Below are 25,667 nucleotides of genomic sequence, written 5' to 3' on the forward strand. Positions count from 1 at the left end.
TTAGCAAGGGACATAAAGAGCACTATCCAATCATGGTCACTTAGGTCATATTGGTCCACTTTGTCCACTTTTTGGTCATTTTTTTTCTTTTGGGCCCGCCTATATTATTTGGGCCCCAGGCATTGTCATGTCACTTCTATATTACAGGCCTACCTTAGGACAGCTTGTCAGCTGGGAAACTTCACATCAGTCAATCACACTCTGGCATCCTCAGCCTTCTCATTCCTACCCTCGTTGTAGTAACACATTGTGACATGTCAAGAAATTTCGTTGTATCAGCCTTCAATATCAGTGCAAGTTTTCTTCATTGTCTTCATCTTGCTCTTCATTTTTCTGTCTTGTGTTCGAAAGTTCCTGCTTTGACTCACATTTTCACAAGGTATCGCCATTGTTTCTGATTTCTGAGATGTGTTTTGTATGGAACCTTTGCACTTTCAGCCTGCAGTTCCCATTGCCATGTCAACTGTATTTTTTACTGTTTTTGCATCCTACTGATGTAATTTAGCCAACATTTGTAAGCCACAAGCCAATGGTCAAGAGGAAAGTACACACAAGCTCTTAGTGGGTATTTTGTATAGAACTGTTTTGCAAAGCAAGCATGACTGGGACAAGAAACTATATGCAGCTATTTGGGCTTGTAACACTACCTTCAGCAAGCCACAGGACACGCCCCTTTCAAATTAGTCTATGGTAAGTAGTGTGCAGTTCCCCTGGAGATTGAGCTCTCTATGATTCCGTTTGCACTGTATCAATCCATGGGGCATGAGGAAGCTTTGGCAGAAAGGCTTACCTAATTAACACACCTTGATGAGGAGTGACTTGCAAACATTTAAATCTAGGCTAACTTCCAGCTTTTAAATCTTAAAATGAATCACATCTACAACAGAAAAGATCAACTTCTCCATAACCAAAATTTTTAGAACTTGAGAAGGCACTGTATGTACCAGTACCACTTGCTATTGGCGGCTGAATCAGCCCAACAAGTGCATTTATCAGAGCCCTTGGAGACACATATGACATTGCCTGCAAGCATCTAATACTTTGTGAGCTTTAGCCAGATTCAATACACACGTGCCTCATTCACACACAAACTATTAGGACTACGTATGTAAACTCAATTAACAAATGTTAGGGAAATAAATGAAGATTCAGTTAAGAGGCCTATGAGTGGCATATTCGAATGGCTTCAAATAATAGAAGAAACATTTTTAATGCACACAGAGAACAGATTCAATGTTTAGACTCTGGTAAACAATCAGAGATTATATACATGCGACACGAAGCTTTTAGCCAAGACAAATCAGTTCTAAAACTAAGGAAGTAAACATGCATACTTTTGCAAGTTAAAATGTCTTGAGAAAATACAGCAACATTGGAAAGGGGGAAGGGTTGCTTGTTTATCAATTAAATGCTTTATCAGTTTATCTTGCATCTTCTTACATCTAAGTTCCAAGCTTTGCCATCTACAGAATGTGGAAAAGAGTCCAGTGAGTCATTAAAACTACAGATCCAATCACCTAGAGAATGAATAATATATGGAACCTAGGTATGAGAGTACAAAATTGTCAAGAGCAACCTGGCTTGATAATTTTGAGAGTGAGCATTTTGTTTTGCTCTCCCACTTTACAAGGTTTACAACATGTGAGTTCTTCAATGAGTCAATGACAAATCAATGATCACAGCTTTCATTGGATGATCATAAAGAAAGGCTGATTTTCCCTCTTTTCCTACCTTCAATTTCTAAAGAAAGCAGTTGTTTTAGGTGCATAATAAATATATGCATGTGATGCATGTGCACAAGATACATCTTTTGCAAGGTTTTGTGAGAGTGAGAAACAGTTCTCACTCTTGGATTGATTGTAGCTAAGCTCAGCCCTAAGGGACTTGGGTTGAGAAGAAACACATTCCTTCCAGGGAGGCTTTCCCATCTTCCACCCTTAACTTATATCCATCTCTTTTATGTGTCTATGGCTGCGATCCATTTGTAAATAATTGTCATATTCAGCCTCAAGTGTTCTCAACCTTTCCATTTTCTCTAAAGGTTTAGCTACAGAAATAAGCAATCAGTTATATTGTAAAGCTACATTGTTTGGGCAGCTTACATAAGACATCAGCCACATCTCAGTAGCTCCATCTCTAGTTCTCCAAAACTCTACTTGGAAATGTAGTCTAGCGACAAGACTGGCAAACTGAGGACTAAAAGTTTTGTTCCATCTTTTCCATGAGTATCCAGCCTCTCCGTATCATACTACAGAACTCCACTATCCATGAGCAACAGTAGGGTGACTACCCTACAACTAGGCTCTCACTCATTGCTCCTCCTAGGATAATACCTCTTGGCTCTTGCTGATCCTTTGCCCCCTCTTTTACACAGGTGAGTAAACTTCTACCTCCACTCCTGGCTGAAGCTCACCCCCAAACGCAGTACTTACAAGTTGATTATTTATATCTTGCTTCAAAGACAACAGAACTACAACTATGTAGACCATTCAAGTCCCTTGAAGAAAGCTAATTCTGGTTCAAGAAAGCACGAAGTGACGGGTGGCTAGCAGTGTTATATTGCAAAACAGTCAAACAATCTAGGAGCCCTACTCTGCAGTGTGGAGAGAGAATTTCGAGCATTAAAGCTTACATATTTTTGGCATAACTTAATGGTAATTCAGCTACAAATGGCATTAAACAAGTCTCGACATACCTTCCAATGTGTAAGGGCAATATAAGAGCTAGATAATGCAACAAGAAGGCTTCCATACTTCAAAATTTTTCGGCGAGGAATTGTCATTCTGTAGTCAGCATTTCAATATGAGACTTGAGTTTCAATAGAATCATGTTAACTATGAAACATATACTTTTGATTAACCATGCATACTAGACTGTGTTTCACACTCACTACTCATGGACAAAAATGCATCAGTTCAAGCAAAACAATATCATGAACAACATACTTGTCAATACCGGAAGAAAGCATTAGAATGACCTTGTGTGACTATGCATACTTGTCAATACCGGAAGAAAGCATTAGAATGACCTTGTGTGACTATGCAAACTATGAGCAATTACCGAAACTGATTAGTCTATTGCATTGTTCAATTTTGGGATGAGTTTGGGCAGTTCAAGACATGGGGACTCTCAAAGCATGCCTCCTCTTCTGAGTAAATATCTTATTCACCTCTTTTGCATAGGAGACCAATCAATTTTCTTGGCAACCTATCGAGCTCATGCAAAGTAGAGATCTTGCAGTCAATGCTTCAAGAGAATATTCATGAAATGCCAAACAGTTGGAATGTAACAACTCCAAAAGTACTTTTTCTCTGAGGGAAGTTGTGTAGCAAACAGGGCTTCTTGGAGCCAAGAGACCCTAAAATACATAGGATTGATAGGATCATGAATCACCGAGGCAGATGCCAATGGCTGTCCTTCGACACATGAGATCATTGGCACTGTAGTTCCTTGGCCTATTTGAATAATCGGATGTGAAGCGTTCATGCAGACATTACAGCACCGAGAAAAGTTTTCCAAGTATCCTAGAAAGTGCTTCTGTCATACATCTGTGTCTCTGTCACTATCTAGTTCTATGGACCAATTTTTTAAGGATTATGTCCATAGTATTACAAAGTCGTTGTGTTGGGAATGATTTCATGTAGGGTCCTAGGTGTGCCTGCTCTTTCTCCATTTAATGAATTTCCCCTATCCATTGAGCCTCTACTTGTTGCCTGTGTTGCTTTTATAACATCAGAATTGGCATAGCAATAGAATATCTGATGCAGTCTTAACAGGCTCCTAGCATTGCCATGGAACAACTACCCCCTCAAAGTTTTCCCATTTTTCTAGTTCATGGCACATGGTTGCTCTGCTGTTGGCACTTTGTTGGCTTGAATTGGCCCCTTTCTCAAATGCATCTTTGTGGGGACCCCTTGAAAATAGTCCTTACTACTTGCAACACTTGGACAGCTTGCTAGCATGTACATATAGACTGAGTATTTTGCATCAGCTTGATGTCGTGTGAGATTTTGACCAACCTCTTCCATACCCTTAGGGGCCGTTGGACTGGATAGTTTCCCTTATGATATATAAGGAAAAAGAGAGTAAACTTTTACATTAGTTTTTGCTAATCTAAAATGTGTGGGCATCCTAGATCATTTCCTATCTGACTTTTGAAGGAGGCTAGATGACAGCTCAAGGCCTAGGAAGATATCCCTTTTCAATGGTATAGCTCATAGGAGCTTGACAGTTGATACATGGTCTGGATATGGCAGGGATCCAATGGCATGTGCGAGATGTAGTGAGCTAGAGGAGACATAGACGCATTGTCTACGGGACTGTCTTAGAGCCCAAGAGGTATGGGGGAGAGCCCTCAAGATGGTTTGTCACAGCATAGCAGAGACCATGGCTACAGCTTGGGGGGCATTAGTTTGGATCACAGATAGAGGTCCTGCATGTGGATGTGAGGATTTTCAGGGGAGCCACTCTTTTCTCATTGTTGGGCAGCATCTGAATAAGATCCCCACTTCAGATTACTGCAAGCATAGTGGACTTGAGGCACCATCATAGACAGGAGCTGAGTGATAGTATTATTGCTTGATACATTGGACCATGCAACCATGCTATAGACCTTCAAGATGTCTCCATTGTAGAGACTTTTTGGAGGAATTGGACAGAGATCATCCAAACTCTCCACAAGAGATGGGAGAGGATGTAGGGTAGCTCTGAGAGGATGAGGAGGAGAGATGCCTTCTTGCGCACCTGGGACTCGTGCACCTTTTTCATATAGTCCCTTAGATGGTCTGGTATTATAGCCCACCAGCTTGGTTGTTCACACATCCATTGTTTTTGTGATGTACTTAGCTACTCTTTATAGGGTTTTTTGTACTTTGTATTTACCTTGGGGAGATTTTCTCAGAGGTGTTATTAATAGAATTTTCTATTTTTTGGAATTTAAAAGACAAGTATCAGGGAAAATTGTCATTCAAGCTTCCAAGTGTCCCTCCACTTATGTCAATTGGTGACATGTGGTTGTACACTTGGCTTGTGCTATTCCAAGCCTTCCTTTAATATAAAAAGAGCTATCTGCATCCATTTTCCATCAAGTTTCCTTGCTGCAAACTCATGTATAGGAGCTGAAGAGAGCCCCAAAGTGTTAGCAGTCAGATCAGATCCTGTCGGACAGATTTGTCCAGGTGCAGTCGGACTGCACAGTCGGACTGCCACGTGGCAGTCCGACCTGTGCACCTTTTTCATATAGTCCCTTAGATGGTCTGGTATTATAGCCCACCAGCTTGGTTGTTCACACATCCATTGTTTTTGTGATGTACTTAGCTACTCTTTATAGGGTTTTTTGTACTTTGTATTTACCTTGGGGAGATTTTCTCAGAGGTGTTATTAATAGAATTTTCTATTTTTTGGAATTTAAAAGACAAGTATCAGGGAAAATTGTCATTCAAGCTTCCAAGTGTCCCTCCACTTATGTCAATTGGTGACATGTGGTTGTACACTTGGCTTGTGCTATTCCAAGCCTTCCTTTAATATAAAAAGAGCTATCTGCATCCATTTTCCATCAAGTTTCCTTGCTGCAAACTCATGTATAGGAGCTGAAGAGAGCCCCAAAGTGTTAGCAGTCAGATCAGATCCTGTCGGACAGATTTGTCCAGGTGCAGTCGGACTGCACAGTCGGACTGCCACGTGGCAGTCCGACCTGTCCTGTCAGTCAGCTGCATTTAATGCAGCCGACAGGTCTTTTTCTGGCGCCCAGATTCTGGCTATATATAGCCGAGTTTTTCAGCAGTCTCCCACACTTTTCTGCTCGCAGATTACAGACTGGTGGCTCGCGCAGATTCCGTCTCTGTTCGTAGATTAAAGACAGGAGACAGTGCAGACTGCAGCGGACTTCGAGGCGAACAGCAGGTTGCATCGTCGAGGTGAAGACACGCAGTCCAGCGCACTGCGCCCGTGTACATATCTGCATATCTTTGTATACAGCACACTTTATACAGCAGATCTTCATCTTCCACTGTCTCTTTCTATCTCCTCTCTCTCTCTGCGTTCTCTCTCTCTCAATCCTACGCTTCCGCACCGCTGCACTCTGACATGGTATCAGAGCAGTGTTAAAGGGCTGACTGAGTGCAGAACCAACCTGAAGAGGAGTTTCTATCGCGACACAAGGCTGTGTTTTCAGCATTTGAGGGCAGGCAGGAGGGCTGCGCCTCGGAACAAGGCTGAAGTGAGCGTGGGCGCGCGGGAAAGGAGTCCAGGTGGTGGATTTGCTGCTGTTTACTGCTGTTTGACGAGGAGGATGTTTGAGTTTTCAGCTTTCAAGTGCAGGTTTTGCTTTTTCATTGCCTTCCGCGGGTGAAGAAGTTTCAGGACGCGGAAGAGCCCTAGCAGGCTGAGTTATCACAGTCAGAGGGGGCTGCTTTTGCGTTTGTGAAGGCATTACAGGTGAAGATGTCTACCGAGATTGACTTGGAGTTCCAGACGATTATGGACCGGAAGGTGCCTGTCTTACCGGCTCTTCCCGCAGATTAGAAGCTCGATGGCGACAACTACCGCATCTGGCGCGTCATGATGTTGGCCATCCTTGAGTCCTATGATTTGGCGGAGCTTGTACAGGAGGAAATCGACCGGCCCTCGGTGAGAGATGAGTCCAAACTCTCTTCCGATGCTCGTGCGGAGTTGGCCAAGGCTCAGTCTCACTGGGACAAACTGAATGCCAGGATTCGTTCCTTTCTTTTTCTGTCTTGTACTACGGCCGTGATAGCTCATATCGAGCACTTGACGGTGGCTCGGGAGATATGGCTGGAGCTTGATCAGATGTATAACCGGATGACCCTTATGAAGCGGGCTTCTTTGGAGGTTCAGATGCGGACCTTGTCCGTGAACAAGTCTTCTTCGTTGCGGGAGCATATCAACAAGCTTAGACAGCTTCAGATGCAGGTTCAGAATGCGGGGAAGCCGATTTCCTCCGAAGACATGGCGATCACACTCTTGTCCCAGTTGCCGCCACGATTCGGTGCTTTCTATTCCGCCCTTATTGCTTCGGGGCGGGAGTCCACTCTTCGGTGGGAAGAGTTGGTTCCTATGGTCTTGGACCAAGAGGAACAGCTAAAGGGACAGAATGCTTCCAAGTCGGAGGCACTGACAGGTCAAGCCTCTCAGAAGAAGGGGAAGGACCAAAAGAAGAAGAAGGGGGATAACAAGTCAAAGAAGGACAAGGACAAGGACAAAGAATCCACATGCCATATTTGTGGAAAGACTGGCCATTGGAAGAAGGATTGCCCTAACAAAGACAAGAAGGACACGAAGGATTCTGGAGCGGTGGCTGCACCCTCATTAGCTGCATTTCTTCATCTAGCTGTCATTGAGGACTCTTCATCGAATGCTTCTGATGCTTCGATGACGGCTCCCAAGGCTCGAGAGTGGATCATTGACAGTGGTGCCTCCCGGCACATGACTCCTTCATCAGATGGTGTTGCCCAGTTGTGACCTTCGCGTGGTCAAATTCTCATTGGAGATAGCTCTTCAGTGTCTATTGCAGGACGGGGTGAGATGCAGCTTATTCCAGATGGACGTGGTGGTACCCATACCTCAGAGGTCTTGCATGTACCAGGTCTAGGGTATCATCTTCTGTCAGTTCATAAGATTTGCTCCCTTGGACTTTTGGTGGAGTTTGACAGTGCTTCTGTGCGCGTCCTTGATCGTGGGTCAAGGAAGGTTCTATCATCCGGATATGAGGAGAACGACATCTATAAATTGAAGTCTTTCACCGCCCTCTCTACTCTTCTTCTTACCTCTCAGACACAGTCAGAGTTATGGCATGCTCGGTTTGGTCACCTCAACTATGATTATCTTCGAAGGGCGTCACGTGGACAGCTTGTTCGAGGGTTGCCGAGGGTTGCCGGATGTAGTGATGAGCCAGCAGCCATGCGTCTCCTGCATTCGTGGGAAGCAGCATAGGGATGCCATTCCCCACAGCTTCGCGGCGGTCTACTTCACTGATGGAGCTTGTATCTACGGATCTTTGTGGCCCTATGAGGAACGAGTCCTTGCAAGGGAGCTCGTACTTCATGCTGATCGTAGATGACTACAGCAGGATGACATGGGCCTATTTCTTGGCATTGAAGTCAGAAGCTTTCTCCCACTTCAAGGATTGGCTTCTCTTTGAGGAGAACCGATCAGGCCGGAGATTGAAGACCTTGCGATCCGACAAGGGTGGTGAATTTGTTTCTAATGAGTTTGCTCGTTTTTGTGCAGATAAAGGTATTCACCACGAGTTTGCTAATACCAACACTCCTCAAGAAAATGGCATTCTTCAACGGAAGAACCGCAGTGTGATCGAGATGGCGCACACCGTGATGGAGCACTGACAGACACCTCAGTTTCTATGGGCCGAGGCTGTGGCTACTGCAGTCCACATCCTTAACCGATCCCCCACTTCGGCCGTTGATGGGATGATACCTTTTGAGGCTTACTTTGGGACTAAGCCCGATGTTTCTTATTTTAGGGTCTTTGGGTGTGATGCCTATGTTCACATTCCCAAGGCCCATCGTGATAAATTTGAAGCAGCCTCCCGAAGACAGGTATTTGTTGGCTACAGCTCCCAGTCCCAAGGCTATCGTTTGTATGATCCCGTCAAGCGGGATGTGTACACCAATCGAGATGTGCAGTTTGTGGAGGTTTCGGCCATACCAACGGGTAAGGAGCATCCCGTTCTTGGAGATCCAGGGGAGAGTTGGGCTCCTGCTACAGTTCCTTTGGAGCCCATGCCTTTTGATTCAGATTCTGTTTCCGATACAGAGTCTACTGATCCACCAGCCACCCCTGAGAAGATATCACCGGTGGATATTCCAGAGTCTTCAACTGATGGAGAGAGACGAGGGGAGGTCCAGCCTCCTCCTCGTTGGGCCCGTGACACACTCCGTGATTCATGGATCGAGGGGGTTCCTAAGGAGTGGGGACCGCAGGATGGTCCGCGGCGGTCACAGAGGCACCAAGCACATTCTTCGGAGCTTGTTTGCTCTAACTATTGTTTGATGACCCGTGTTATGCAGGATCGAGAGCCCACCTCCGTGAAGGAGGCTTTACAGTCCGCACCATGGAAGAAAGCTATGGAAGCGGAGTTGGAGGCTATTGAGAGGAATGGCACTTGGTCACTCGTGCCACGCCCCCCGAATAAGAAGGTGATTGGCGTCAAATGGGTTTTTAAGACCAAGTACCTTAGCGATGGTTCTTTGGAGTTGTTTTGTTTGTTACATCATAAATCTACGTATTTCTGCATATTTGCATGATCTATGAGAGTGAGCTGTATGTTCCTTGCTTTGAGGTTGATTGTAACTACATTCCTTCCATTTTCTTGAAATGTTGAGTCTTGCAAATAAGCAGGTATTATAATTGTTAAGCATACTACATTGTAAGTGGTGTTTATAGCCTTTGCAAGGCATCTATGGTTTTTTGCATGGTCTTTGCTATGTGCAAGGAATGTGTGATAGAGAGGGCTGTGTACACAGCCTCCAAAAATGAAAATTTGTATCCTTCTGTTTGCTTTTAAATGTGTTTCTCTTCACAATTGCAAAATTGACAGCTCTTCTTTTAATCAAATATTGGTAAATAAATGCTCTGCTGCTTTGGGAGATCAATTTGCAGTCAAACATGACATTTACTCATGCTAAACTGACTGGTTTCTGAAGCAATTCGAAGTACAGATTCTCTTTTATGATGATGGAGTGTTCTCTAGCTAAACTTTAAGATTGCTAAACTCAGTTCTTAATGAAAAACCCTTTAATAGCTTTAGCTTGCTTGGATTTTGACTACTTTCTCTACATAGTAACTGAGTTCAACCTTTTCTGACCACAAACATCATGTGAGTATCCTCCTTGATGTTCTCAGCTAAACCTTGAGAAAAGTTATAGATAACAGCAGTCAGAAGCATGCAACCACACAAACCTTCATTGTTTGTTGGTCCTTGGGGTTTAAACAACTCTAGTGTAATCAAGAGGAATAAGGGAGCTCTTACCATGTCATCATCATTTAAATTTTACTTGCACAACTCTGGCCGATCTCATGGCCATGTGCATTGTTTCAAGACACTTCCCAATGCTAAAGTTAACCCAATCTATGAGCATTCAATATGACCCTTTTTTCGCATCTCCTGGCCATCTATATTGATGAGATTGACAGACTAGTCAAAAAGACTTGGAAAATACCTCATCTGGGTCATAAATGTGCAATCAACCACAATCTTCAAGGAAATCCTCACCTAAAGCTTGTGCCTCTAAGCTATGGCCTGGCTCATGTGTCACAATACTCCACTACAGATTTTCACCTACTATTGTCTATGAAGAAGGTGGATTAGCACACCTAGTGGACCCATGGCGCCCAAAATGTCCTACATTTATGCCTCAGCATGGAAAACAATATGGTAAACCAAAGACAAACAGCCAGAACAATGAAAGCCAACTAGTATTTGACTAGAAGTGCCAACTGCTAGTGGGCTAAAGAAAGCTGACAAGAGCCTTTCAGGAAAGTCTCTACTTTCTATGGTGGGGTAATGAAAGCTGACAAAAGCCTTTCATGAAAGTCTCTATTTTCTATGGTGGTTGACGTTGATTGGTTGACAGGAGGATCTGTTCAAGCCCCCTCCTCAACTCCTTTTTTTAGTTTAATAGCTTGTGAAGTGCATCTACTAAATCCAGGAGGAGATTTGAGTCAATGCTCAAGACCTGGGCTATAACAAAGGAGGTTATTGAGAGCCAGACAGAGGTAGATACCTGCACTGCTTTCCATTCTCGGCAAAGTCCTTAAACAAGAACAAGCTTTAAACAAATGCATTAAACATGAGAGTACTTTAATGTGACTATCAGACTTTTAAAATGATGAAGTCATGTTATGTGTTTCTATCCTCCCTGAATGTATGATAAAACTGCAACCATAAAAGAACCTAGGTGGAGTGCAGCTCACCCTGGCAAAAGAGACATTTCTCCACCATTAGTGATCTTCAGCAGTTGACTAGATTCAGCACTGCCTACAAAACATTACAGCAATGGCAAATTAAAAAAAGTAAATCACGATTCATGACAGAATATCATCTCAAATTTTCCAATAAAATGCACATAAGCACAGGAATGGACATTTGAACTTGTATCTAAACAAATCACTTGCCTTGAGAAAAGCTTAGAACATTAACATCTTTAAATTGAAGAATATTTCTTTGAGAAGATATGGGCACAATATTCCAGTGCCACACTCCATTATTCATTGACTCTACTTGAAATGAAGTTACTGTAACACAAGCATCGGTTTTAAACCTTTCATGATCTACTTTACAACTGCCCTGAATGATAAGCCAAAAACTTCTTTATTCCGGCTCTATAGGTCTACCTAGCATCAACCACCTACCCAAGAAAGTTGCAGGAGGTGTACAGGCATGAGCAATGCTAGGCTGCACCTTTAGGGCAGGAGTAGCCAAAATGCAGCACAAAAGCACCACAGGTTTTCATGTGCCTCTTAAAAAACAATGAGGTCATATGGACCAATCTTCAGTGTGGCACATTATACATCTATCATCAATCAACTATCTGTAAGCTGATAAAGTGTCTTCATAGGCACTATTAAGCTGCAGATGATGAAGAACTGGTATTTATATATAATCAATGAACTATCTCTAAACTGAGTGTCTCCGAAGGCACCCATCTGTTGTGGATGACAAAGAACTGGTATTTAACTATTGCTAGATGTACCTACAACAACATTCTTCTGAAGCACATCGTATTCGGCCTGATAGATAAACTCAGAAAGAAAAAGTATCCACAAAACTATCTTATGAATGGTTTTCAAGGGAGAAGCAACTTCTACAACAACATTCTCCTTGCCTGGCACACTCAACCTGAAAGATAGCCTAAGAGAGTAAATGCACCTGTTGAGAGAGTCTCCAGCTTGATTTAGGAAACACCCATCTTTTATCCTAGCTACCCTACTATTTTACCCACTTTTGCACATTGACTGGTCTCATGAGTCACACGTCACATTTGACCACACTGCTATAACCTGAATCCTACACGTCACATCACAACCTGTCATGAGTTACACAAGCTCATGAACTTTTCACATGCCCTTTGCCATGCCTCTGTGAGTCCATCACTGACATGTTCTGCTTCACTTGTTGCCATCACCAGTACAGTCCCCCACATTGGAGTTCTTCCATGTTTGTGGATTGTCCACAATCACAATCTCCTTTATTGTAAACTTCTCTTCTATTTATAATTTACTTGGTCTCACTATCTTCTCTTCTCTTGTAGTTTTAGCTGCATTTGGCTTCTCTGCATTCATCTCCTCCACTTGTCTCTTTCCCTTTGGCTTCAGCTTTTCCTTCCAAATGGCATGTCCAATCCTAAGTGGAATTTTTCTCGTACAAAACTTGCTCCAATACCACGAAAACAAATAAACTCTCACTCAGTCACTCGTCATAATGATGGAGGGGGAAAACTACTAACTGAAAATGGAGGGAACAATGCCTTGTATAATCTACATGTCTACTGAGATACAAGTACACACATAATGATACTCCGGCAAAAGATGTGCATTCCCAAAATGGATCTGAACACCATCTCAACACCACCAATGAATCTGCTAAAGAGTAGGTTTTACGGGGTAAGCAGAGAATCAAGTACTTGGTGATGTTCTCAACAAAAATCTGCACCAACAGAAAATTGCCTCCGCTTTTTGAGTGTACCAATTACAGAAGCAATCCACAATCATATAAGGAGACTTCGCTATTGAGAAGGCCAATCAGCCCAAACACACACATCCACCACACCCATGTCAATGCACCCATCATGGCATCCTTGATCTGCACAGCTCCAAGTCTGAAAATTTCTACAAAAAGACAAAGTAATCTTGCTACAATCAGATAAGAGAAGCACATATTAGGCAGGCACATCGTTCTAGCTAAAGGCCTTTTGATCACTTGAAGGTACCAGCCTAAATATGGTTCATAATTCACCATGAATTTCAGCTTGACCTTGAAACAATATTCAATATTACCATTATGATACCTTTAGCCTAAAACTTGTTGGACGTTTAGCATTAACCCACAGACTATCCTCCTCACCACACTCTTGCCCCTCCTTGCATCAATCACTTCCTCCTCCAATGTCTGTCTGTCTGTCCATGCCCCTAAGAGGTCCACAACACTTCAAAGCCCCCATAAAAATGATGATGAATGATTCACATGCCCAAATTAGTACAGCAGCTAACAAGGTTTGTTTTCATTCCAAAACCTCTTTTAATCAGATAAATTTGTGGAAAGCTATAAGCTCTAAGTGCATTCAAAACATTTGGCATATGAGCATGAGACAACGAAGATTAACTTTTGTGCCTGTGACCAGTTGGCTATCCAAGTGAACCAGAAGTAAGAACATACAACTTAACCGACCAAGCTACTTGAACTTTATGGCTATCCAATGGTCACCTAATTAAATCCCCTAACTTGGAAAAAGAATCAGGTCTAACTGCATGGCATCATTCATGAAGCATCCATCACCCCTAACATGTGCAGCATACACTGATAAATCTGATTCCACGACTTACACCAGTAGCATGGTGAGAGACACTTGCCAAAGACACTAATTGTCAAGGAAATGCACAAAAGACTGTAAATATTATCTGGAAATTAGGTACCTGCAAGTGACAAAGCTACAGTTCTTGGGAAAAATATGTTCAGCCGATATATTTCCAGAAGAAAAGGGAATAAGTTCATCCAATATATTTTCACATCCTTTATAAACATTTTTGATTTGGCACCTTACTATATATTTCCACATCCTTTATAGACATTTGTGATTTGACAACTTACCATCACAGACTGTAACATCATGCTTTCTTGCACCATGAAAATAAAACATTCCAATACTCTCTCACATCCTAGAAGTTTTGAAATTGACCTGAACAAAGGAACATATCCCATCTGCTAGTAGGTAAGATATGTTCTTTGACAGTAAAATAAACCTTCAGCAAAATGGGGGAAAAAAAGTGAACACAAAGCAATTAATTAAACTGGTTTATTATTGAATGAACCACTGTATCAGTGAGAACCAAAAAAACAGTGTGAAAAACCTTGTTTACAGCATAAGGGGCTCAACAAATCATGCTGATAATGAACCAAAATGCAGTAACAAATTTTGCATCAGCCATCTGTCACTAAATGTGCAAGGCCTTGCACGATATACGAGCCAGACAAAATAAAAAATCTGCTTCTAATGCATTTGAATTACAAGGTAATCCAGGATATCAACCCTTTCAAATACAAACATTTGGTGGACTCTCATCAGTGTGTAAAGTTTATCTCATGCAAGACTGAGACTGATACATTTGAGTCTTTTGATAAATTCCGCTGCAAGTTTTCCTTTCCCCATAGCTCAACATGCAGACATCAATAATCACCAGGTAGCTGTAGGATGTCATCCAATGCAACATGTCCTATGTCTTTTCTGATAAGAGATGGATTCCCCTGCTTCAGTTTTTCCTCACTTAAGGTGGTGGTGACAGCAATGCACCTGCATGTATATACAAGACCATATGAAAACATTAGGGTTATGCGTTCTTTCAATCACACTTGCATGTAGTAAAAATCAGAAATGTTTCAGGAAACAACCTCATTCCTGCTGCCTTTGCAGCTTGCAAACCTGCCAAAGCGTCCTCAATAACAATGCACTGCACACAAAATAAGAACCTTTCATTTTTTAATTTATTTTAAAAGGCTTCCCATCAAGAACGATCCACACGAATTTGGGGAAGTAATATATAATATGTATAATATGTTCCTGAGTTTGTGTAGTATCACTACTGGTTAAAGCTCGTTGAAGAGCAAAATGTAAGTGTCATAATTCAAACAACCACCTTGTATACTTTACCTCATTGGCAGGAACATCAAGCGCTTTTGCAGCTGCTAGGAATATGTCAGGAGCTGGTTTCAAGTTTTTGAAGGCATCCGCTGATACAATTGCATCGAAACTGTTGTGAGAAGCAACAAAATATGAGCCAGTAGCTAATCATTTCATCATGCAGTTCAGAAATTATATGCTCAAAGATTCTTTACTCGCCAGTAAACAGCAACAAACTGTGAATCAAAGAGAAGTATTCATTCTCCATTGATGATAGATGCACGGAGGAGGATCAAAACTTTTATTTTAGAGAAATGGAAAGGTAAAATAATGTATGCAGATTAAAGTGTTAAGAAAAACTAGATAAGGCACGAAAAAACAGGATAGAATAGGCTATTGATTCCAAAAAGAAAAAAGCTACAGCAAGAAGGCATGAGACGAAGCATAGGCAGAATCACTTCTGATAAGGACAAGCCAGCCATGTTTCAAAAGTAGCTGCAAACTTACAGTGAGAATGGCAAACCAGCGGCTGCTAGATTTGCATCAATTTTAACCCTATCTGCACTTGAGGCGAGTGCTACTTTTAGGCCAGCATCTTTACACTGCATAAACAGATACAAACAGAGTTTCACTGATTGATGAGCTCCTCCTAGAAAGCTTTTGTAAACATTAGCACCACAAGAATGGCCATCAATGACTGTGTACCTGCACTATGAGCTCTAATGCTCCAGCAAACCCAAGTCCTGAATTTGGAGTAGCATACTGCTCAAAACAATCAGTGGCACAGTCGGGACAGCAATCACCAATGTTGTTTTCCACGACTTATCCTTGACAACACTTGCTCAACACAATACTCTTGCAATAAATGATTAAAAAACTACAAAGTTGAAAATAAAATCACACAAAAATCACAAGAAAACAATGCACCTTTTCCAAATATATCTGGAAAAACCGGGATTTTGCAGATGAGACATCAAAATCTTGCAGACCATAAGCTTTAGCTACTCCACCAAGAAAATTTGCCTCGCCTGTTTATCCATGCCAACCACTACATAAATCGATCTGCATAAATAATTTGCACTACCTACTTGTTTTGACAAAGTACAGTTCAACTTGGGCATAATGATACAAAGAATATTCCTCAGCGAAACACAAGAGATGAAGATCTGGTGAGCAGAAAAAGCATCACGTCTCTTTTTATGTATAAGACCCTATAATCCTAATGTACTAAAATGCCCTTGAGATACTAAGCAGGCACTAAAACTTCCGAGACATGCAGCATACCCAGCTCTCACCCCTTCACTGGAGTTCACTGTTCAAGAGTGGTATTGTTAGCTCGATTGATAGAAGCAGAAATTCTTTAACAGTAAATCCTAAAAAAACATCTCAACTGAAGTGAAAATGATGTTGATTAGAATTCTATTGACGTGCAATCTGTTGCCTCTGTTATCACAGCATACTTCTCTTGATAATGAGGCTCCAGCCCTAAAACAAATTGCATATCATGAGAGCCATACTAGAACCTATGACTCCCTAGTTCATAACCTAATTCAAACTATGCATGAGAGAACTACACTAAAACTACTACGCAGCACAACTTCCTGCTCTTCTTGAAACTCCCTCCATATTGTTTTTAATTGCTTCTTCAAAGTTTTTGTAGGTCCACTTGTTCTGTTATAGGGTTGGCTTTAGGCTCTAAAGCCTTGTCAAACCTTGAAAAGAAGCATGAAAGCAAGAGAATTATAGTATTGTCTGACCAGCTCATAGGGAAACCCTCACATATTGCTATATTGAATATATGTGCCAATATGGGTGCTAGTATGTCACAAGCATGTGAGAAATGTTTTGCTACTAGCCCATCCTCATCATGTGCCCTCCTATTTTGTAGTCTAAAATCGCATCCCTAACCATTTTCCATGTGAAGAAAGACAACTGTGTAGGCCTACACACCTGTGGGGGCTACATAGGTGGCTGTCTTGGCAGATCATACAGCTGTCTCCCATAGTTAAGCCAAGCATCTAGTGATGTAATCTAAATGGGGGCTGTCTTTGATGAAACATCTTCCATGCACTATTGCTATCCTATCCCAAAAATAGTTGATATATCTCTATCTCTACTTTCACCAATGTTGGGTTTGGCACACGCCTACACTCACAAAGGAGTGTCGGCAATCCTCGGTAGGACACTGGGGCACTTTTTACTCTCCTTACGAGAGTTTTTTCCCCTAGATTTATTCTCTTTTATTTTATGTGCATGTGTTACTTAGTTTGGGCACTTTACACCTTTCAGGATTGAATACACTCTTGCAACCCTAAGGTTTAAGGGTTGTACTTTGTACTTGCACCTTACGCTCTTCAGATTATTGCATTGGGAGTTGTGCCCTCACTCTCGCACTCTCTTCGCTGTCAATTGTACTCTTAGCTGAGCTTCGATCTTTGTGCATTCTCTCACCTCTCACATTTGGTATGAGAGCTGGCCCTCAACTTAGCTCAGCCAGTGGCCACCATCTCTAGTTGAGCCCCTTGGCATTCAGCCCCACATCACTTGTAACTCCAGCTCCCTGTGCAGAGCTACTGCCCCAGGCATCACTTGTAGTTCAGTGCACCTCCAGACACGCACCCGCCAACCAGTCTAGCGACCTGAGCCACAGTCGCCACCAACAGCTCCAGCAAGCGCCGCCAGTCTGCCTACGCCCGCCCCACTGCCTGCCCCATGCTGCCAGCACCTGCAATGCTTCTACCTACACTACCAATCTAGGCAACACCCTCTGTCCCCCAACCGCCACTACTACAGGCGCCTGCCCCAGCACTAGTCGACTTGCTCTCTGCGCTCCCTGCTCCGTCATCAACAGCCGCCTACCTCCAGCTTGACCTCTAGCTGCCACCTGCACCAAACTGCCACCTGCACCGCTAGGTCTGCCACCAAGCACAGTTCAAGGAGGCAAAAGAAAAATTTTAATCAATTTTCTAATTCAAATTTCATCTTCTAGAAGGGGTTTGTACCTGGGCAGTATATCTTTGTTCTTGCAAGTGTCCAGGACACACTTCTCGCAGAGGATTTGTACATTTTGAATCAGAAATTTGGGACTTTTGATGTCAGCTTAGAGATTGGCAAATGTACATCAGTGATAGTCTGTAATAGACTGAGTTTGTGCATTTTGGGACAATAAATTTTGGGGCTTTTGCATTTTTTGTCCTGCTGAGCACTATTTATGCCTTGGACAGCGTGTACATCAAACACTTTTTGACAGAATGTGATTAGATTTTCTAATTACAGCAAAGTGTTTGCTGTAATTTCTGGAAATTCTGAGATTTCCAGGTTGGTTCAGCTTGAAATATTGCTCTTTTGCTCCTTGATCAGTGACATTTACCATGGCCAATCAAGGAGGTGATGTATTTACATGTGTCCAAGGAGGATAGGTTGGATGGCAACAACTATTCTCTATGGTCTTTTATGATGAAAAATGTGCTGATTGCAAAGATCTTTGGGATTATGTCGACGATGAAGAAGTTCAGCCTAGAGTTGTGGCTCCTACTACACCTCCTCCACGAGGACGTGGACAAAGGGCAACACAGCCCGCTCTAGCTCAGCCACTTCCCAAGAGATCAACAGCACAAAAGGCATGGGACACACGGGATGCTCAGGCTTTGTCGTTGATTGCATTGGCAATTCAGTGGTCTATCATCGCCCACATTCAGTCTACAGCTTCTTCACGAGAAGCATGGCTGACTCTAGAGCAGATGTTTGCTGGAAAAAATGAGACACGCATCTCTTTCTTGAAGCAAGAGCTTGAGATTGTGAAGATGGATGAGGGTGATTCTATGCAGGATCATCTAAATAAAATTCAGAATTGCGTGAGCAGCTTATGAATGTAGATGAGTGTTTACTTAAATGCGCAGTTAATCTCTACTACCTTGAATTCATTTCTACCCTCATATTTGGCCTTTCATATGGCCTTGAACCTCACCATGAGGATTTCCCCATAGTCACTTACTTTCCTTCAGTTGGTCGGTTTGTTCTTAGAGGAAGAGCAAACAAGAAATAACAATGGGGTGGATGTTATAGTCTTTGAGCAAGCTTTTATGGCAAGGCAAAAGGGTAAAGGGCAGCCAAGTAGAAAATGCTCCACAAAGCTCTGGGAAATCAAGTACTTCACAAAGTAGCAAAAAACAGGGGGACATGCAAACCAAGAAAGGCAAGTGCCACTATTGCAAGAAGCCAAGACACTACATCACAGAATGTAGGAAGCGCATAACCAAGAAGGAGTCAGCGATGTCTGTTTCTGATGCACCTTCCACTGCTACTGAGTCAGCATCGTTTGTTGCAGACAGGGACTATTGTTTTTACACATACAATTATGACTCTTCTTGGGCTGATAGAGCATTTAGCTCTACTGAGAATGCAAGCACATGGTTTTCTAACAGTGGTGTATCTAGGCACATTACATCTTGCAAAGATTTGTTTGCTTCTGTTATTGTAACCCCAGTTGGCAAGTTTGTAGAGTGTGCCAACAATGCATCATACCCTGTTAGAGGTATTGGGGAGATTGTGCTAACAGACATTGATGGCTCTATTCTCTGCTCAGGATGCCTTGTTTGTGCAAGGCATAAAAAAGAATTTGTTATCTATTTCTTCTTTGGCATGGTGTGGTTTGCAGGTCACCTTTCATGATGACAGATGCATGGTGAGAGATAAGGAACACATGACTTTAGTTTTGATCGGCACTCTATGTCATGGGTTATATGAGTTGGATGCTCTTTCAGTTGATTAGTCGACCTATTTAGCGTCCACTCTTACTCCTGCTATGTTACAAGCGGAGTTATGGCATGCTCACATGGGGCATGTAAACTATAGTAGCTTGATGCTTTTGCAGTCTACACAGATACTTGATGGTTTACCTCTCTTCAAGAGAACTCCTAAGTAAATATGCGAGCAATGCATTTTGGGAAAAATGCATCGTTTTGCATTTCCTCGTAATGTTGCTTTTAGAGTAACTACCATATTACAAATTGTGCACTCGAATGCATGTGGCCCTATGCATACAAAGTCATTGGGTGTGTGAGAACAAGAAGAGATTGAAGCTCAGCTAAGAGTGGAGTAGACAGCATAGAGTGTGAGAGCACAACACCCAATGCAATAATCTGAAGTGTAAGGTGCAAGTACAAAGTACAACCCTTAAACCTTAGGGTTGTAAGAGGGTGTTCACATCCAAAGTGTGTGAAATATGATAAGTGCCCAAAATTGTGTAACTTAGGTACATAAAATAAAGGCAATAAATCTAGGGGAAAAAACCTCTCATACAGAAAGTAAAAAGTGCCCCAATGTCCTACTAAAGATCACCGACACTGCTCTGTGAGCGTAGGCGTAAGTCAAACCCAACAAGCCCACTTGGAGTGGAGAGTAATCAAAATACAAGGGTCGTCCACCAAAGGAGATCAAATTTTCAAATTTGTCAGAAGGAAGAGCTTTGGTAAAGATGTCTGCCACATAATTGGTGGTAGGACAGTAGACAAGGCTGATATCTCCTACATGTAGCCTCTCTTTGACAAAGTGATAATGCATCTCAATATGCTTCATGTGTGCATGAAACACTGGGTTCCGTGCCATTGCAATGGCACTCTGACTATCAGTAAACAAAGGAGTAGACTCCGTAACAAATACATCTAGATCAGCTAGCAAGCGTCTAAGCCATACGCATTCAATTGTGGTAGTGAAAGCTGCCTTGTATTCAGCTTCACATGACGATGTGGCAATTGTGGATTTTTCTTGCTAAGTCAAGAGATGCAAGATGAGCCAAGAAAGAAACAATTGCCACTAGTGGAGTGATGAGAATCATGATCACCAGCCCAATCAAAATCACTGTAAGCATGTAAGTGCATTGGTCTCCCCTTGGCATAAAGCAATCCAAGAGTCCTAGTATCCTACAAGTAACAGAAAACGCGCTTAACAGCTTGCCAATGTGACATGTGTGGCTGATGCATATATCTGCTCAAGGCTGAAACTACAAACTATATATCCATCCTAGTGTTGCATAGGTAGATAAGGCATCCAATTGTTGGAGCATATGTGTGTGTATCAAACAAGTCACTGTCATCATGCAATGACAACTTCAGTCCAGGTTCCATTGGTGTACAGATTGGCTTGCAATCCTGTAAAATGACAACAGCAAGCAAGTACCTATGCTAGTACAAGCAGTCTAGGCGGGAATACATGTATTCTATGCTGAATAATTTTTTGAAGCAGAAAGGCATTGTCTATAAGTAAACTACTACTTATAACCCAAAGGTCAAATAACAGTAAAATCTTGTGAGAAGCCTCCTAGTTCTCTGGGACCACCCTGCCGTAGGACAAACCCGTCGGGGGTTCCGTCCACCCACTTCCCTCAATAGGCATACTTTAGTTATCTAATTAGCCCTATCACATTTATGTGCGACATGTAAAAGCAGCTTCCTTAATTAAGCCTCTTAGGGAACAGGGTTCGTTCACGTAACCTTGTGGCACTGACACGAAAACAAATTCACACAGGTTTCTTTGAAGTAAACTTAATATTAGCATTTTATTGAGTATTTTATTGAAGATACAAGTCTTGTTCAAAGGAACAATATCCACAATCCGTGAGGATGCGCTTTATTTTCTCCAAGATTCCGCCTTGCACTAGTAACAAGGGCCCTCGAGAATCTATCTCGAGTCACGCAGGTCGTTTGAGTAGGACCCGAACGCAGGGAATTTACAGCTAGAGCCTCCCTAACATCCAAGCGTCCTCCTACATTCAAACTAACCCGTGGAGAGATCTCTCATGGCGGGTTCGGTCCACATTCCCGTCACGGCTATTTAGACCCCCTTGGCTAGGGTTGGCGGCCAGTTGGGGGTGGTTTGGTGTGCCCTCCAAAGGTTCAACCTGATTCATTATTCCCATTTCTTTTATGAGTTTGGGATTATACAATATTTTACAAGCGGTGTTCCTAAACTCACAAGCATAAACAATGGTGCAGGCGAGTGCTCAGGACATCTACTAAGATGGGGTCTCTATCTTTGATGCTTGGCATTGGTCCTTCTTGCCTTGGCGGCAATTCCCAATATCCTCCGAGAAATAGGGAATACCTTCTTTCCGACCCCGCTCCTATATGATAGGAGCGAGCAATTATGCAATTGGATCTATATCCGATAGTTCTCGGATGGTAGCTATCTTAACTTGCTAGTCTTCCAGGGTTCTTGTCTTTGGAAGAAACAATGCTTGAACTCTCTTGTATTAACGATAGATTGCGTCACGGTTAAAGGTGATATCTTCAAGGTTGTTTCAGCTTTATCGAGGCAAATTTAGAATAGAGACCAGTGGGTGTTTTACTTGTCTCATGGTCCCCCTATTGAAGTAACAATAGATTGGCTCAATTACCTTTAATCCCTAAATAAGTCAAGTTAAACCCTATATAGGATTTATCTCATTGAACTACCTGAGCAATTAAGGTTAACGCTTCATATGTGTATCTTATAACTATCTTTAAGATGAATCGCTAGCAGTGCAGCTGAAACCGTCCGTGATACCACGTAATCTAAATGCGAGTCATTCTTAGGACGATGATGCAATGCGGAGTTCTACTCTTGGGAATTTCTTTTCAATGCACTTATGTAAATCATAAATAGAGGCTTGTATTTTTCTTTTGTATGAGAAACACAAAGTCATCAGGCCTAACACATGTGCGAGCTACATCTCTCTAAAGGATTATAGAAGCCTAATACCCAACTTATTGTTGCAATGACCTAAACATACTTAACCCGTTATTGTAGCACTCACGATTCTCATGGACTTAATTCAAGCTTTTACTCCTACCTTTTCAATTTAACCAATTTCGCGATGCAAAAAAAGTACAATTTCCGCTTATGAATGGATATGCTTTATCGTCCCAATAACCCATTTTTCAGTTTCTTTTACCTCTTAGGCATGCCAAATGCTAGTGCATAAATCTAATGCACTACGAGTTCAAACAATAAAGTTCTTGATTTCAATGTATACAAATGTGAAATCTTTTGTGCAATTTGTTCGTTCTAAGTCATTCTAGAGTGCATAAACACTATTTTTCAACATGCTTGAGTAATGCAACCTAATTGGTGGTTAGTTAACATAGATTTTTACTAAACCACTTCCCCCTTCCCAATGAAGTCGGTCCATATTTTTTTAAGAGTTCCCACCAAAGTAGGATTTATGGGGCACACCTGGTTACCAAGTGACGCGGTTCCTTGACCCGCAGCTCCATCGGTTGAAGCAGAATTCGCACTTGATTGGACCTTGCTTCGCTTGGGAGGCATCGTATAATTCGGCTTTTGCTTCGCAGCTACGCACCCAGGCTACAAGAGAGATGATTCCTCGTGGGAGGAGATTGTTCGTGAGAACCCTCTCTAAGAGGGGGGAAAGAAAGACGGCAAGCTTGGAAGCCTTCCAAGAGGGAAAAACTCTCTCTCTCTCTCTCTCTCTCTCTCTCTCTCTCTCTCTCTCTCTCTCTCTCTCTCTCTCTCTCTCTCTCTCTCTCTCTCTCTCTCTCTAGTCAGACAACGTGTAGAAGCCACGAATCCCAATCCCCTCCTTCTCTACGCTTAGGACCTTTTATAGGGTCTTGGGGGGGGGGGGGGGGGGGGGGGGGGGGGATGATGGAAATTGGTAAGGTATGGAGCCCCCCCCCCCCTCCCCCCTTATTCCCAACAGGGCGGCCAACTGGATGGCCGCCGCCACGTAGAAAATGGGAGAGGGAAAGAGGAAGTAATCATTACCCCCATTGCCCACGTCGTCCTCCTTGCAGTTGGAGCTCCCCCCCACACTGCTCGTCATCCACAGCAGCCCCCTCCCCTTCTGTTGACACACGGCAGCCGCCCCCCTTGGTCCGCCAATTAGCGGCGTGAGTAGGGGGGTTAATTCTTCTTTTCTTTAAAAAAAAAATTGTTTAATTAGGGGGGGTCATGCGGGAGGGAAATGTTACAAAGGTAAGTTCATATGCATGATGGTGCACATACACTAGAGTTTGTTATGGCAACAGATACACTTGACAATGAGGAGCCTGAATGTTTTGAGGATGCACAACATTGTGCATTGGATGGCAGCCATGCAACCTAAGTTTGATTCTATCATAAAGAATAAAGCATGGGATTTAGTGTCTTTGCCTATTGGGAAGAAAGCCATTGGTACAAAGCGGGTCTAGAAGTTTACTACCATCATCTTCATCCGACATTGTCAGAGTCACTACTAGAATGCTGTTACCTTTCACAATCCATCTCAAGCATATTTTTTCCATACGTGAATCAAACATCAAATGCAAACATGTATGAAATTCTAGTTCAGGTATAGTTTGAACTATAGACCTGCATCATACATGACCCTAATTTTTTGGCATATTTTAACCAATTATGAGAAAAGAACTAATCTTTCAAGCATCTTTAAAACAACTTTTAGATAAATCATAATAGATACCATGTGCCAATTTCCAAATAAAAAGGTAAATCAGAGAGAGAGAGAGAGGGGCCTATTGTGGAGAGGGAGTGCATGTATATGAGAGAGAGAGAGGGATCATGAGACGGAATGGTGGTCATCTATCTGCCACCTAGGGTTTTCGTCCATGTCATCCTGCTCTGCCCTCTCGACTGAAGACTGGCTGCCAAGCGCCCAATTGGTTTTCTCGTCTGACTGTGCCCACCTGCACCTTCTTGAAGTCGCCTTGTCAGCCTGTGCCATCTGTCCAGGAAGCCACCTGTCAGCCTACACTTGGCTATCTGCCCCACACCCTGAAGCAGAGTCACTCTGTCACCTTGCACCATCTGTCCAAGGAGCTGCCCTATCAGCCTGCACCTGGCTATCTTCCCCACACTCTAAAGCTTCCTGCCCTGTCCTCCAATACTTGTTTGTGACTGTTTGAGGCAAGGGCTCCTGCCCAACGTGCAGTGCCTCCATCCCCTGCTGCGCCCTATGCCTTTGCCCTTTGGAGGGCCCTGCTGTGTCTTCTCGGGTCAGGGCTAATGACTAGTCATGGACTATGTTGACTTAATTCCCAAGGCCGGAGACCCAGCCATGGATGTCAAAGATGGTGTAGCAGAAGAAGGTATCGTCCCCTGCATTGATGAGATGGCTTTGTCGTCCTGTGAGGATCAGCCTTCTATCAAACACAGCAAGCATGAAGATTTTTCTGTCGCCCCCTGAGGCCCCTGATCCAGGTGATTCTCTGCTACACTCATATGCACAGGTAGCCTCTCCATTGTCAGATTTGCAAGAGCCAAATTGGGAGCAGATGTTAGAGTTTGCTAACTCTCTTTTGGAGGAGTATGTTGAGCATAATCATAGAGATATTCCTACTTGCACGGAGAAAGAGATTTTGGACACATAGGTGAATAGCCATGAGATTCTTTGCTTCTTTTCTACTTTTCATGAGCGAGGTATACAGACCAGGTTCTGATCCTCACCAAGATCTGTAAGTGATTGGTATCTCTTCTTTAGATGGATGGTGTGGAAGAGATTTTCGCTAGTTTGCATGGCTTCTACGAGGTGGTGCTTCACTCTCCCTCAACTTGCGACTTTCTTCTCCATCAGCAACCCCTTTTCTTTGATAAACAATTGGTGCATATTGTTTCTTGGCATCCAATCGCAAAATTTCAATGTCTGCTCAAGCATGCATGTCCAGTATGAGTGGAAGTGAAGAGATGCTAGACTGTTTATTAGGCCCTCCTTAAGGATGCTATGGCTGCAGTCAACCACATGTCGGTGCCCCCTAGTCTAAATGCAGCCAACAAAAAAGGATGTGCATGCCTTGGAATATGGCT

The 25,667-nt window shown here is 42.8% G+C and overlaps 1 protein-coding gene across 4 annotated transcripts in view; it reads right to left on the reverse strand.

Annotated features, from left to right (window-relative positions):
- Positions 1 to 25,667, reverse strand: part of LOC148023214 (haloacid dehalogenase-like hydrolase family protein) — a 65,995-nt gene that overhangs the window by 33,045 nt on the left and 7,283 nt on the right. For 3 of the 4 annotated variants that reach the window (XM_087696218.1, XM_087696217.1, XM_087696220.1), the window contains exons 2-10: positions 15,798 to 15,898; positions 15,576 to 15,632; positions 15,378 to 15,472; positions 14,901 to 15,000; positions 14,642 to 14,700; positions 14,431 to 14,543; positions 10,951 to 11,014; positions 2,696 to 2,783; positions 945 to 1,023 (exon numbers count right to left, since the gene is read on the reverse strand). In XM_087696218.1, coding sequence (XP_087552344.1) covers positions 945 to 1,023; positions 2,696 to 2,783; positions 10,951 to 11,014; positions 14,431 to 14,543; positions 14,642 to 14,700; positions 14,901 to 15,000; positions 15,378 to 15,472; positions 15,576 to 15,632; positions 15,798 to 15,898 — 756 coding nt within the window. The remainder of the gene's footprint in view (positions 1 to 944; positions 1,024 to 2,695; positions 2,784 to 10,950; positions 11,015 to 14,430; positions 14,544 to 14,641; positions 14,701 to 14,900; positions 15,001 to 15,377; positions 15,473 to 15,575; positions 15,633 to 15,797; positions 15,899 to 25,667) is intronic. The other variant, XM_087696219.1, reaches the window with a different exon arrangement.

Source organism: Lygodium microphyllum, chromosome 16 (assembly GCF_053477565.2).
Source record: "Lygodium microphyllum isolate KBCC chromosome 16, Lygodium_microphyllum_v1.1.10, whole genome shotgun sequence".
Lineage (NCBI taxonomy): Eukaryota > Viridiplantae > Streptophyta > Polypodiopsida > Schizaeales > Lygodiaceae > Lygodium > Lygodium microphyllum.